The 15,591-nt window shown below is 43.0% G+C and overlaps 1 protein-coding gene across 1 annotated transcript in view; it reads left to right on the top strand.

Annotated features, from left to right (window-relative positions):
• Lancl1 (LanC like 1) overlaps positions 1-15,591 on the top strand; it is a 35,269-nt gene that overhangs the window by 7,937 nt on the left and 11,741 nt on the right. Inside the window, exon 4 of the mRNA XM_028765794.1 lies at positions 9,682-9,889. Within this exon, the coding sequence (XP_028621627.1) occupies positions 9,682-9,889 (208 nt within the window). The remainder of the gene's footprint in view (positions 1-9,681; positions 9,890-15,591) is intronic.

Raw genomic sequence — 15,591 nt, 5'->3', positions numbered from 1 at the left:
AAGGGTGGCTCATGTAGGCCATTGGCTGGAGTTTCACTACTAAAGAACAGACTTTCAAATAAAGCCTATTAGTATCTTAGAGCTCTTGTCTACAAGCAAAGCTATCTTAAATAAATGTTGTACAGCCAGTAGGTCCTTATTTTTTCCCTGTCTGTAAATTCTCTCTAATGTTTGTCCACTTGGGTCAGGATTTTTATAAGAATGAAGCCCTTTGCTAGGGTCTTAAAATATTTTTAAATCACAATTTTAAAGCAATATTTTGCCCTTCATTTCCAAAGGAACTCAAAACAAACTATTCATCTCACACATAGTGGGTTTTCCAAAAATCCTGTTACGGAGAAATATTTCAGAACACACAATCTTGTACTGCCTGGTGCTCAGTGCACCTCCCCTCCAGGAGAGACTGCGGCTGGTTCTGCACATGTTCCTGCCTTCTCTAACTGATGACCTAGTTCTCCACTTTCCCTTTCTTGTCCTTCAAACTCCTGTTGGCTTTTGTGGCCTCTAAATGCCTTTGTTTGCTTGTACTATACCTGTCACATCACTAAACCTCACAGTCAACTATGCGCCCTTCGTGGTTCTGAAGGTTTACAGCTCCAGAATGAGGCCGCCAGCTCTGTGATGCCTGGTGTGTGCTGTTCACCCGCTCTGCTCACCTTGAGGGTTCAGTGACAAGACATAGCACCATGTATTTAGTGCTACGTGTGGACCTGCATCCAAACACATGGACACTGCAGCTTTTTCCATTCTTGGTCTTTCAGCTAAACCTGAGACTAATGAGGTCAAGGTACTTTGACTTCCTGCCAGGGCACCTCTGTGTGGTACGTGCTTTGCAAGGTAACTTGCAATTAGAAGCTTACCATCTCATTTATTATGTTTCTTTCACCCTAATAGTTTGGTCTAGTAGATAATTCTGGTTCAAAGAGTAAACTTTGAAATAACCACACGTGTACAAACTGTTATTGATACGAGTTAAGTGTACATGGTTAAACAAAACTTGAAGTAAATAAGGTAGCAAGATGGCTCAGGGTAGAGAACTTGCTACCCAGGCATGAGGACCTGAGTTTCCTAGCACCCAGATAAAAACTGAGAGAGCATAGCAGCCCACCTGTAATCTCAAACTCAGCACTCTCTTATAATCCCAGCATTCAGGAGGTAAAGAGGGTATCTATCCTTAGACGCACTGGCTAGCTAAACTAGCCAAATCTGCGAGCTTCAGGTTTAACAAGAGACCCTGTCTCAGCGAACAAGGTATAAATTGACCAAGGAAAATACACAACATCAGCCTCTGGCCTCCACATACATAGGTCTACATGTGTGCAAACACATGTACACTACACACACAGACACACTATTCTACAACAGGACGTGGCTTTTATTTTTCAGTGGAACTTGAGGATTTTTTTACAGAACTGAGAGCGTTCACTGTGTGCTTTCAGAATCTAAACATTACACCTATGAGATGCCATCATTAAGCCCCATTCCCCTGGCATTTTACCCTTTTACACTTGTTATGGAAAAACAGAATTCCATGGCCCTGAGGAGAAACGAGTAGCGGTGGCAGCACTGTCCTGTTAACAGTCACTCTGACATTTCATGACAGGAGTGAGTGTGTGTGCATGGACACCAATGACCAGTGGGGAAGGCACACACCATGCTCAATGCTTTCCTCTAATTCACTCTTCTGTGCCTCAGAACAGTGCCATGGTGTGGAGTCTACCCAGGTTTCCATGTGTGTGTCACAGCTGAGAAACAGAAGCAGAGCAGGCTGAGTTCCTAGGTGTTACACAGCCATCAGGTGACGACAACAGGCTTCTGTCCAGCAAGCCTGGCTCATGAGTCATACCCTTTGAGTTTTGAGTGAGACTGCATGTTTTCTACTAACTACTGTATTTGTGTCTATTATCTATGTTTTGTAAGTGAAGATTTTCTTAAATCTCTAATATGGATACCTGTACTGTACAACCTTTTAGAATTGCATGTGATCAATCATAGTTTGGCATTTTTGCAATTTTAAAAATAATTTGAAAAATAAAGAATTAAGCCTTAATACCAAGACAGCAAAGGGAGAGATGACTACTGTCTGGCCTTCGAGGAGTTTGTTTAGGATTGGACACAAAGTAAATCCTGGAAGTTTTTCTCAGCATTGCAGCCAGAAAACTGAACTCTCTGACATTCTTTTGGAAGAATTTGTTTTCCCATTTCCTGATCCTGTGGTTACATTCGATGTAGGTTCAGAATAAAACAGAAAGATTCTTCTCATAATGGCTTGTTTTGGGAAAAGGTTGTTGAGAATCTTCTCAAGTGAGTTCTCATCTGTCATCTAAGATCAGTCAGTCAGTCGGCAGCCATTAATTAGTGATAGTTCATATAAGCAGCCCCTTTGCTTCACCAGAATCTTCCTTTACAGTGTATTGCACTGTAGAGTAACACACAGCGATCACCGTGGAGTGTGTGCCAGCGTCGGGATTGAGTTGTTTGCCCACAGTCTCCACCTCTCCCTGCAGACCAGCAGGAGTTTGTGCTGACACTTTAGGACCAAGAGAAGCGTTCAGGTTACTCGGCCACAGACAGCAACAGGAGTGGTGCCCTGCAACCAAATCCGTGGCCAGCTCTGTGATGGATCCAGTGATGTACAGGACACTTTAGGGGACTAGTGCCACCTGTCACTGGACTGGACTGCCTTTGTTCCAGGGAAGACTGTAGAAGATCTTAGGGATGGCTTCCAAAGGTGAAATCACAAAAGACCAGTAAGGAGTTATTGCTGTAATTGGTTAATGGGCAAGGAAGTATCTCTGTTAAAAGCAAGTGTTTACTAGGAACCGCTGCTTCTCTGATAGGTCACAGCAGAGAGTACTAAGCCTGAGGGAGGACTGTTCTCTCTGGTGTCTTTAGTGTGAAGAAAAGTGCTAGCCTCCATGTGATACCTTATTTCCCCACTCCACTGTGCTGACTCCTCAGAGAAATGGTGGTCAACTTACACTTTAAAAGAGAAAAAGCCATATTAGCTGTGAAAGACGTGACCTAAGCTCTGGTAGCCAACTCAGCAAGTTAACGAGGCTAAGACTGGCGTGCACGTCCTTTTCCCAGGTATTAGAGAACGTTTTAAATAAGAGCTACAGTGTGATCCCTAGAGTAATATTAACTTGGGCCCTAAATGCACATCATTAATGTTTCAAGATGCTATTCTCTGATCTACCAAATGTATAGCTGTTAGCTGCCACATTAGTATGTGGTCTCGGTTACTGCTGACATTGGATTTACTTGAAAGATATCATTCTGGCCAGTCGTCTTCTTTGCCATTCAGTCTCTCTTTATAAGAAGCTCCTGTTCCGGTGGCAGCATTTCAGTGTCTACTTCGAGCCCTGAGCAGATGTCCTCTTCATGAGAAGGACCCATCCCTTCAAGCCAGTGCTTGGATGTGGCCTGTGGGTTCCCTAGAGCTCTTCTTACCATCCACTGGAGAGATAAGATAACTATACCAGGAGCTCTGTCTGCAGTCCTTCTGAGCTACACATCAAAACATAGAACATGGATGCTATTGTACTGTAGGCTGTGTTACTAAAGGGTGGGGTTTAGCTGTCCTGAGTATGCAGAAGTCAGTGTTTACAAACAAACAAGAAAAATGGTAGAAGGGGGACTGCAGAGATGGCTCAGTTGGGTAAAGTGCTTGCCACACAAGGATGACAAGCAGAATTCAGATCCCTAGCACCCATGTAAATTCTGAGCTGATGTGACAGCTTCCTGTAATTCCAGCATTCAGTTTGTCACAGCTCCAGCCTAGTCCAGTTGGAAGTCAGGAATTAGCTGACAAGTTTTACCATATCTGCCCCATAACTGGTAAAATTAGTAAGGAGCCAGTCACTTAGGCCTTGGATTCTCTTACCCCTTGATCTGAACTTCTCCCTAGACTCATAGAGCACCTGATAGTCCTGGACGAGCATGCCTGCCTAGCAAACAGGAAGGAGTGGACAGATGAGGGTAGAGGGCTCCGAGAGGCTAATGAAAGACCAGGTGGCTTCTGTATAAGAACATTTCTCTGCCCTCACAGATCAGGACGAAAGGATTGATGCTGACTGTGGGAAGAGGGAGAGTGTGGCCCCTCTGCACTCTGCTCCTTTAGATAATGATCAGAGATGGATTAAAGCAAGTTAATCTCCAATGAGCTTCACTGTCTAATGGTTGAACAGTTAAGTCAGTGTGTGCCAGGGACCCTGTGAGCCACATGACTCTGTGATTCTGTATGAAAGCTGCTATTGTTTCTGGTTTTAGAAGAGTGTTCAGCCTTAGGGAGGCTTAGCGAGGGTTGTGTTTGCACAGCTAGGAAGGGCAAAGGCAGTCCTAGACCCCATGTGAAGAGCCCTCATTCTTACTGCTGTAGCTTGCTTATCAACTGCCCTGCCAGTCCAGTAAAAGGCTAACAGTGCTTCTGTAGTTGACCTTTACATAGCAGAGGGCTGCTGGACACTGAGGGAAAGGAGGAACATGTAATGTTTCCTTTGTTCTTAAATCCTGGCTCCACAGTGCATGGCAGCTTTGGAAATAGCTAAAAGAAAAAAGCACGCATGTCTGAAGGGCTCTTTGAACCTCTGTGTTTGGGGTTATATTAAATGGAAGGTGAGGAATCGTGCCTGCTTGCCTCGGGAAAAGCTCTGGGGGCCTTGTGCAGTCAGCAGTCCACAGTAGGCAGCTATGAGCTCACGGCTGAGCAGATACCACCATGGGTGCTGGACTGAAACCTAGGCTTGGTGGGTTGAGCTGTGCCAAGTAAAGTCATCACCAGGAAGAAACTGCTGCCCTAATGCCATCTAATTCCATTGATGTAGCGTGTGCCCGTGTCCAGCCATTGACACATGAGATTGAGGACCAGTTCTGCCGTTATAGTAGAGAGCACCGACTGGATACAGAAGGGCGGAGTGATGGGTAAGGGGAGTTCAGGGCTTGACTTGCAGTCCCCAGATCAATCGGAAAGGGAGAAAATGGAGTAATTGATGATGAGCTTTTAAAATCTCAGTAAGGCAACGGCTTTCACTTAGATCGCAATTCCCCCTCCCCTCTCTTTTAGTAATTCTGACACTCTAAACTCCTGAGTGCTAGTGGACCACCTCTGGTAGCTCCCTAATGATCTGCTTTCTTAATGTGGTGCTGCCATAGCACTGTATCTTTGAGAGCCCCCCTGGCCTGCAGGGAGCTGACATCCTCTGACAAAGGCACCACTGCTGACAAGTTACTGAATAAATGAAGTACTCTCTAGCATTGCAGAGACACGTTTAGAAGGCCCATGTGTCTGGATATTTTATCATAGCCACATACATTTGAGACACAGTGAGGTCCTGATTGGTCAAGAAGAATAGAACTAATGATCCCTCAGAAAAGCAAAGCTTAGTATTAATTACTTCCCCCAGCTGGCTGTGCTTACAGCACTGCTGCTGCGGATCACTAGCTGAGTAAGGAAAGTGCAGATTTAGAAGTGTCCCTGAACAGTTGCCCTCTCTCCCCAGGGCTCGAGAGAGAAACTGCAGAGCAGACCAGGGTTGGGTGCCTCTCAGAGAAGCTTTTTGGCCTCACAGTGTTTTCTTGTCTTTTCTTTTTTCTTAAAGTAAATTACTTACAAACATTCAAATCCACATTTATATGGGGAGTTTGAGGTAGCCCCAGACTTCCTCAGCTCCTTATACAGAGGAACATAGCTGTTGCTGCTACGACCACTGGCCCAATGTAGTTGTTAAACATTTTGTGTTGTGGAGGTGTAGCTGAAAGTTTGTTTGCTGTTTAATGAACGTGTCTGTAGTTGAGAGCAGAGACTGGCATCAGACGCCACAGACAAGGCTGAGAGAGCAGGTTTCTGAAGCGCTAATGTCACATGCTGCGTTTCTCTGGTCTCCCAGACCACAAAGACTGTTAGCAAGTATGTTTGCTTTGCTTTCTTCTAAGGAAAGGCAACTCTCCAGTACTCTTCCACTGCTCCTGACACACACTGGGAATCATTGCTGACCTTGGATACACAGAACTAAGACGTTTCCCCAGATGCTTACTGATCACGTTTTCTGACTATAGGATTCATAAATAAATGTGTCTAATTACATTTTGCTTTTTCCACTTCTCTGAGTATGTCCTCCTCTTGGATTACACTCTCCTTTAAGACATTCACATGTTTTAGCCATGTGTATAAGCAAAGCTGAAAGATACTACAAGCCAAAGACCTTACTTAACTTGCACCGCTTAATGACACTAGTTATGGGGTAGACCAACCGAGATAAGACGTTAGTAATACTTGCCTTAAGTATTAATGTTAATGTTGGTCAGTGAGATGGCATAGTGAGTGAGGGTGCCTGCCACCAAGCCTCACCGTCACCAAGCTGACTTCCATCACCTGGACCCACAAGTCACCCTCTGACCTCCACATACGCACCATGGCACATACACACACTCAGACAAATGTAATTTTTAAAACAAAAAAATGTTAAGACTTTTAAAAGTTTTGTGTTCATGAAAATGTCAATATTTATCTGGGTTCATGAAAAGAAGGCTTTTATATTTTTTAATTAAATACATTTAAAATTAAAAATAAATGAAACTTACTTTTACAATTAAATATAGTCAAAACTTAAATCATATTTTGAATATTTTCTTGTATGGTACAGAAAGTTAAAAGATAGAAAAAGGAAGCATATCTCTGTTTTTGTAGTCCTTGTTTAGCAAATAGAGTGCAAAGTTCAGGCACAAACCAAAGAACACACTTAATTACAAATAGCTGCTGTCTTATTTTAAAGAAGTTGTGTGTTCTGTGATAGCTTTAAATTCTGACAGACACAGCTCTGAGCATCAATCACTTTACGGAGCCCCTTGCTCAGCTGTGTTAGCACATGAGCATTTTCCTCCTAAAATTAAGTGCCCTTTAAAGACCAGCAGTGTATTTAAAGATGTATCTCCATGGATGTAGTGGTAGTCTGCCCTTGAGAACCTGGCGGTTGCCTGTGCTGCCATGCTGCTGGTGCCCACAGAGTTAAGGACCTGGGACATAGAGGAGCCATCATGGTGTGTGCCTGTCATCCATCCCCAACCACGACATGCTAGTTTACCCCAGGCAGGTTCATTGTCACGGGGTCTCTGTTGCCCTGTGTCTCACTCCTGCTCTTGTTGCACCCTCTAACTGTCTTCGGGCATCCACTGTTCCAACCCTGACAGGGCAGCAATAGTGATGTTTTTAAAAATACCATTACGCTATTCTCTGCTCAAAATGATACATTTCAAATGAAACCACCACCATTAACTGACTAAACCTCAGCTACAACTTTGCTACTACCTCTCTAGCTTTGGAAAGAGCTAGGACTGGTCTTAACAGCATGTGGCAGTATACTTAAACAGCAGTGGCTTTTATAAGATGTTCTCTCTCTTGTGTTAGTACACAGCCTGGGATTTGGTGTGGCTGTATGTTAGCCCTCAGGGTACGAGACCACCATCTCCTAGTATCACCAGCATCCTGATGGAGGTCCCAGTTCGTGGTCTACAGTCACTGCATGAGCCATGCTGTCACTTCTACATCCCAGACAGAAAGAAGGTGCATGGAGAATACATACTTCCTCCTGAGAGCCTAGCCCGAAGCCATCCCCTGCTGTAGGTTTATTCTACCTTGAAATCTAGGGTATTTGGTTAAGAAGAAGTGGATGTACATATAGAGAAGAACTTCTGTGTCTGTGACAAAAGGTAAAGCTTCATATTCCAGATGGGAATATTAAAGAAAAACTGTCTGAAATGGAAAAAAATAACAAATAAATACATAGGCTTTCTCTTAGAAATTTGGAGGCAGAGAGTCAAACAAGTAGATGACATCATTGAAGGCGGCTGCATTTGGAAGGCAGGAGTGGGCACAGGAAGGAGCCCAGTCTGTATACAAAGCCTTGCAGTGCTCTGATTTCCAGTGTGCAGCCGAGGCCAGGCCTGGTTGCTTATCAGCTAGACTGCAGGCTGCATCTTGCAGCTTATTGGCTATCTCAAGTCTTTGATATCTGTGCAGAGAGGAAGGTATTGTGCATTATCAGGGTTGGGGTGCTTTGTACAGAAAGAAACCACACACTCAAGGAACAGACTGCTTAATCGAAATATGACACCAAGGCCCAGAACAGGAGGAAGAGGGAAATGGGACCTGGGGCTGTGAACTCCAGGGAGCCCAAGACATAGCTCTGTGCTCATCAGAAAAGAACCAACCATAAGATTCGACAGTTTTCTTGAGGAACGTGTGGGGTCTTATAATTGTGAGGCATAATAGGTTTTGTTTGTTAACTGCTTAAGACAAAAGGAATTGTTGATCATGAGAGACAGGGGTCCGAAAGGGAAACCATCACTGGGCTTGTAATTAATCACATTCTGTTTTCCCAGATACAAATCGTGTCATTATCTGGCTTTGGTACTAACGTCACTTAATTAGGGGGGTTGCAGCGGCAGTGGGAATAGGAGGGAAGTGGAAGGGCAGCGATTTAAGTGGATTACCAGCAGGTGCGTGATGTGGGTGGCGATGAAGCCCATTAGGGAGGTAATTCTGGGAGAAGCTCTTGATGTTGATCATTTGTGAAAAGGAGGGTTTTCTTCCCCGCCACGTACATGGTTCTGTACACTTGTCTACAGACCTTGCGCATCCTTACATCTGCTCATCAACCTCTGGAATTACTAACACCACGCTGCTTTAAAAGAGCAGACAAGGTTATTAACTTTGGCAGGAAATGAAAACTTGGCCTTAATATACATGTGAAATTGAATTGTCTGTAACACAAAGCTTTGGAGATTACCCATGCAAAATGAGGAGAGTATCTGAATTTGAAATTGTCCTCAGTACAGTGAGAAGTAATTCTGCAGACTGCATTTTTACTGCGTTGAAATCCATGAAGAGATTGGCTCTATTAATTTAGGTTTAAACATAGGCTCTGTGTCTCCTAAAAATGGTAAATGAGATGGAAAATGTACTTTACAGGAGAAAGTGTTTCTGGAAATGCTTTAGGCAGACAGACTTCTTCCCCACATCTCTGATTGCTTCTCACTGAGCTGGCTTAAGAGGAAGAGCTCTGTCCCCTGTGAGAGGAGTTTGTATTAAGGATTTGCACACACTGCCTCAGTTACTCCGTAGGCTTTAGGGGAGGACAAGTTGCAAGGTGAGTGGGGACCACAGCAGAGTCACTGGCAGCTCCTATGTTAGTCTCCAAAGTAGTGCATTGGGGTAAGGGGATGATGTCCTTGACAGGAAACCAGAGTCTGGGACTCAGTGACACAAACTAGCCTCTCACACACAAAACGTTTACCTTTTGTGGAAAAAGAAGTTAGCTTTTTCATCCCTTACTCTGAATTGTTTTATGTCACAAGGATAATGTTTCTTGTTCATTATTAATTAACAGAACAGCCATTGACCAAAAAAACATTAGTAACAGCCAATATGTCTGTGTTTCTGCCTTGGATAAGTCTTCAAAAAAAGTCTTTACTACTTAACAGAATTTTAACAGTGAGGAATACAAGAGTACAGATGCCCTCTGCCTCATTCTCAGAGCTGAAGCTAGAAGGAAAGTCACCGGAACTTGCAGATGATGTCACATAGCTCAGAAACCTCAGCCCCATGAGCAGATAAGACGCCCAAATGACAGACTGAGTTTCCTGTCTTCATCTCCACGCCCTCCCTTTCTGCTTGTATTCCAGGCATCGCTGTGCTTTATCTACATCTCCACAGTGTGTTTGGGGACCCGGCCTACCTACAGATGGCACACAGCTATGTAAAGCAAAGCCTAAACTGTCTAAGCAGGCGTTCCATCACCTTCCTGTGTGGCGATGCAGGCCCCCTGGCCGTGGCTGCTGTGCTGTACCACAAGATGAACAGTGAGAAGCAGGCAGAGGATTGTATCACACGGTAACCATGTTTGCTTATGAGGATTGTTGCCTAGACATTGTTAGGATTCTGCATATGTTAACAAAAGAGCCTTCGACTTGAGTTTGCTTTTCTCTCAGCAGGTAAACCGTCCCCCTGCTTTTGGTCAGTTCTCATGTTCCATATAGTTAAGGAATAGTCATGTAATCCTTATCTTAGTACACAATAGAAGACACTGGCATATTCCAGATCAAATAATCAGTTCCCTGGAATCAAAGCCTTGATCAGGGCATGACTAATTCATGGTGCTTCCCAGAATCAGCATTTGAAAAGGAAGTGTCTCTCCTTGTAAACCAGGGACCAAAAACTAATGCGAGACTGCCATCCTAGCTGGGTTGGGAGCACACCTGAAATCCCACATTGTAAGCTAGTGAGCACTCTTGATCTGTTAAGGAGGTGGATTGGCATGCAGCCCCACGGAGGACTCATTCAGAGTCCTCACTGAGAATCTGTGTCAGCAGGTGGAGTGATATTTCTAACGTGATCATCCCAGAGTCTCTTGTGGTTTTATATTCTTATTCTTCTTTCCTATAATTGCTGCTAGAAGTGCATAGTCATCAATTTAGTTAGTTGAGGAATTCCTTCATTACTATATATTGTCCTTCTGTATCCGTGAGTTCCCATCTGTAGATTCAGCCAGCAATGGTGCAAAAGTGTTGGGCAAAAAGTTTGTTATTCCCTAAACCGTGTAACTATTTACAGAGCATTTTAGGTATAACCTGCTTCAAAGCATAAGTGAAGATATCCATGGGTTACATATTAATCATCCATTTTATATGATGGATGTGATTGGTAGTATATTTTAGTATCTTTGGGTGCTAGAACCAGCCTCATGGGTGCCTAACAATAATTCTGATGTGTGTGTAGTTCATCAGTAGGCTTTTTGTACTATTCAAGTTGTGCTTATACTACAAGGAAGGAATTACTCCTGGTTGTGTGGTGGATGTATAGCTTGCATATGTATGCACACGTACAGAAGTTTTCCATTCTCCCCAAATTTTGTCCCATACACTGGTACTTTCTCATAACATTTTTTTTTCCTACTGGAAATTATAACCACAGAGGGAAGTGAAAGAATTTTTTGCTCTACCTATAACATTTTATGAGTCAATATAATAAATCAGTTTCTGCATTGGCTTTTTAAAAGATTTATATATTTATGTTACATATGTTGCTTTCTTCAGACATATCAGAAGAGGGCATTGGATCCCATTACAGATGGCTGTGCACCACCATGTGGTTGCTAGAAATTAAACTCAGGACCACTGGAAGAGCAGTCAGTGCTCTTAACCACTGAGCCATCTCTCCAACACCTTCCCCCGCCCCTTTTTTTAAAGATTGCATTGATATTTTTAATACATAACTGTGCTTATATCTATCAGAAGCCACAAGTTACAGAGTCCAACTTCAAATGAAAAGCCACATTATCTAGTATGTATAGAAAAAAACACCTTTGGCCAAGAACTGTTTAGTATAAACCTACACAAGCTTTCTGCGTGCTGGCTGGTTCTCATGGTGCTTGCTGGAAGATGCTGCTGGGGGACATTACAGTCATAAGCATCTGTGAGCCCTGTAGTTGTACTACTGACCTCCGGAGCAGGATGTACGTGCTGTTGCAGTACAGGCGTGACTCTAATAAAGGTAACCACTGATCTCTTACTGATTTGAGGCCACTCACCAGGAGGGATTTTATGTCTGGTACTGTAGCCTGGTCAAAAGCCCATGGTAGAGGAGCTACCATGCCCTGCTGGAGAAGCTACTGCTATTTTTTTGCCAAAAGGGTAGGGGACAGCAACTGGTAAGATTCCCGTGTACTTGTGACCACCAAACCCATGCTCTTATAACTAACCTTCATTAAACTCATGGGTGCACAAAAAATAAAATACGAATTTTAAAAACCTGTCACCAAGCTTGACCAGAGTGATAGATGATACCAAGCAATCATTTCTCTAAAAGTCTATGCGAAGTAAGTTTCTTCCATTGCAGGTTAACTGATATATGACTGGCCAGTGCAGAACTGTTGGATGCTCACTTAAGTCCGAAACACAAAACCTACCTTTCTTTTTTATTAAAGCCAATTGGCATTTGATATTCTTCAGTATCACTCTGAATTACTATCAGATACATATTAGTGGTTCCAGTATGTCACACACAAGGTCACCTTCCCTGAACACAGTGGCCGAGTAGTAACCTGCTTTGTTAAGAATTGTAACGGTATTTGGTGGAAACAAGGTGTTGAAACAGACTGGAGATTATGCTCAATACTGGTTACACAGATGTAAACGCACACTTGTCCCGTCTGCACATAGTCTGAGGAGCATGTGTGGTGGAATCCTGCCACCCTAGGCTGCAGCCGTGTTCTCTGTGTGTCATGCAGTCAGCCTTCTCCTCTCATCCTAAGGGCCTGTCCTAAGAAATGCTTTCTGGGAAATGGTAGCAGAGGCCACGATTGCTTTATTAAAATTAAAATACTCCGATGGGTAAGCTAAGACATATTTATTGTTTATTTGATACCTTGGTTGTAAATACCCTTGTGATTTACATATTTTTAAATTTTTATGACCCTTCAAGAACATTTTATTTATGGCCAGCAAGCTTGGTATGTACAGTTAAAATACAGAATGTGAGATCAGGCACGGTGGCGCCCATCCATGATCCTAGCACTTGGAAGGTAGAGGGAGGAGGATTTCTATAAATTCAAGGCCACTCTGGGCCACATAGTTAGCTCCAGGCCCAACTGTTCTATAGAGTAAGAGCGCATGCGTGCGTGCGTGCGTGCGTGCGTGCGTGCATGTGTGTGTGTGTGTGTGTGTGTGGTTATTCTTACAGTCACATATGTATGTGAATGTGGGTGTCGAAGGGACCTTTGGCCCCAGCTTTGGCGGCCTAGCTTCTTTGTTTCATGAGCTCTGTTGGGAACAGCAGTGTTTGCTTAATCTTTTGCATCTCTTCCCTCTTTGTGGCAAAAATTCCTTTGGTTTGGTTTCTAGAAGCCCAGAATTACTTTATACCATCAGATTGAGTCAGTGTGCTTACTTACTCTGCTTCTTAATGAACCATTGCCCTGGCGGCTCACCCTCTGGGGATCACACACTCGTTTCCTTCGGCAGTGTCTTTGTTGTGTCCACTGGCCACACCACCTATTGACCTTCCCAGCTTTTTTTTTGGTGGAATAGGCTCTCAAAATCAGAATTTTGAGTTTGAAAGAGCAAATATGCCTTAAATATTAAAAAAAATAATAATAATGTTTACATAAAGAAACCAGAATCCAAAGAAATCAGTTTCCTTTAGATTTTAGTTCCTAACCTTGCCTCTGGGCAACTTTAGCTTCCAGAAGTAGATAGACCCTCGAAGACATTTTCAGAATGGAGAGGACGTGGACTTTTTAAATGGAGGATGGAGGTCTGTAACTTCCCACAAGGGGTGGAGGGATGGAAGGATGAATGAGAGCCAGTGAATACAAATGGCCTGCTTGACTGACAGAACCTCTCACTGGTTCTCTCTGCTGTCTGTAAATTCCCTGAAGGTTTAGTCTACATAGAGTTCCTGATGTCAGAATGTACATAGAAGGCTTACCTATCTGCCACAGTAGGAGACCAGATAACAGATAGAGTGGTCCTTGGAGGCTGGTGGTTAGGGTGAGGAGGAGCCGTGGATTTTTGGACAGAGAATGGCATGTGTGTTGTACTGAGATGAATCAGAAAAGGACGACCCCCGTTATAAATCTTTAGACATAATCCAAGACAGAAAGTTCCATTAGCGCCCTGGGGATGTGCCACTAGGTGCCTAGCTGGGCACTCTGGTCATTGAGTGTCTTTATTCTTCCTCCTTTATTCTCTGAGGCGCTGGTCTCTTCTAACAACTTGTTTCTATTAATATCAGCCCACCAAAACAGATAAACAGAACCACAGAGGTACGCTTCTGGTTTGAGAGTTCTGAAAAGGACATAAAACAACCTTCATGCTTTTCAAATGCCCTCATTATCAAATGCCCTCATTAGTTTATCGTTAGAATGTAGCATGCGAAGTGCACGGCTTAGAGCCCTACCTTTAGTAAGCAGAAACACTAGTAAGTGCTGATGAATTCTGATCCTGAAAAGAAGTACCGTGTTCCTTAGTAGCCTAAACTCTGTTGTTGGGAGATGCTGGCTCTGCACAGTGTGTGTCTGTAAGCATTTAAACTGTATTCCTATTCTATGAGCAGCCCTAGTGCAAATGACTGGTTTTAAAATGTTAATTGTGTATCACCACCTAGTGGTAGTGTGGGTGAGAACACTGTGGTTCAAATGTTTTGTAAGATCTTCATTGACCTGAATGCAGAAATTGTTCATAATTATACTTCCTAGGGCAAAAATGACACCAAAATCTTCCATTTTAAATAGTTCCTTCAGTTTCTTTGCAAAAGTAAATCAAGTTCATTTTTACTTCCAAAGTCTGTAGGATTGATACATTTGTATTACTACTTAATCAAGAATTCTGATATGACCTTGAAGTGTGTGATCTGGCCACTGTAGTAGCTGAGTATATAGTAGACAGATTTGTTTTCTGAGCCCAGTGTTACTTAGATACAAGTTATGTCATGAGGGGAAAAACAAAAGTATGGTTTTCTTAGCAAATATTTTTAAGTTCTTTTGAAAATGAGGGGCTGGCTAAGCTCCTCTGCCTGGGGCTATGTTGAGGGCTCTTCTGTGTGAAGTCTTCTGTTTCTGTAAATGGGTTTTAAAAGGAGAGTCCTCTGTAGACCTGAATGACCAGCAACTGCTCCTGCCTGCCCCTCCCAGGTGCTAAGGGTATATATAGTGTGTCCCAGCTTGCTCAGCTTCTGTGATGCTTCTTTTTCCCTGAAGAGCCTTGAACTGCCTGGTTACTCAACATGGGTTACAGTAGAAGAATAAGGCACAAAAATCTGAATAGTGGCCTTTGTAGAATCATTCTGGGAAAGATTTAGAGTACATGTGCCGAACATTTGCGTTCCTCAAAGACCTGCATAAATATATACTGAAAAACAACTGGATCAAAATTATTGAATCATAAGGCATGTAAGACATCTTAGACAGATCCCTCTGGAAATAGTTTACCCTCCAAGAAACAGAAAACATTGTAAATTATTAAGTATATATAATATATACTTTAAATAAAAAATATATTTATGTGAATATATATATATATATATATACACACACATACATATATGTGTGCATACACATATACATCCCATACAGCCTTGCCGATGCCAGTATTTACAGATTAACCTGCTTCAGTAGCCCCAAAGTGCTACATCATTTTTTTCTTTTAGTTTGTTACCACCAGGATTGACCTTGACTATAAAAAATTGTATATATATTAGCTGAGCAGTGGTGGCACAGGCCTTTAATCCTAGCACTTGGGAGGCAGAGACAGGCAGATCTCTGTGAGTTTGAGGCCGGCCTGGTCTACAGAGCAAGTTCCAGAACAACCAGAGCTACATAGGGAAACCTTTTATCAAAAGAGAAAGAGAGAAAGAGAGAGAGAGAGAGAGAGAGAGAGAGAATGAGAATGAATGAGAATGAATGTAATTGCTGCCATTTGTGACTTTGTTAAGTATAAGAATGATTGGAGGCTGAGGATGTGAGTCAGGATAAGCACTTGAGCATCTTGCCCACAACACTGCTATTCTAGCCCTGCAGCAATAGATGGGAGGGAGGG

This window comes from Grammomys surdaster, unplaced genomic scaffold (genome assembly GCF_004785775.1).
Source record: "Grammomys surdaster isolate TR1022 unplaced genomic scaffold, NIH_TR_1.0 165, whole genome shotgun sequence".
Lineage (NCBI taxonomy): Eukaryota > Metazoa > Chordata > Mammalia > Rodentia > Muridae > Grammomys > Grammomys surdaster.
Note: the sequence above shows the minus strand (reverse complement) of the source record. Positions and strands in the feature narration are given on the sequence as shown.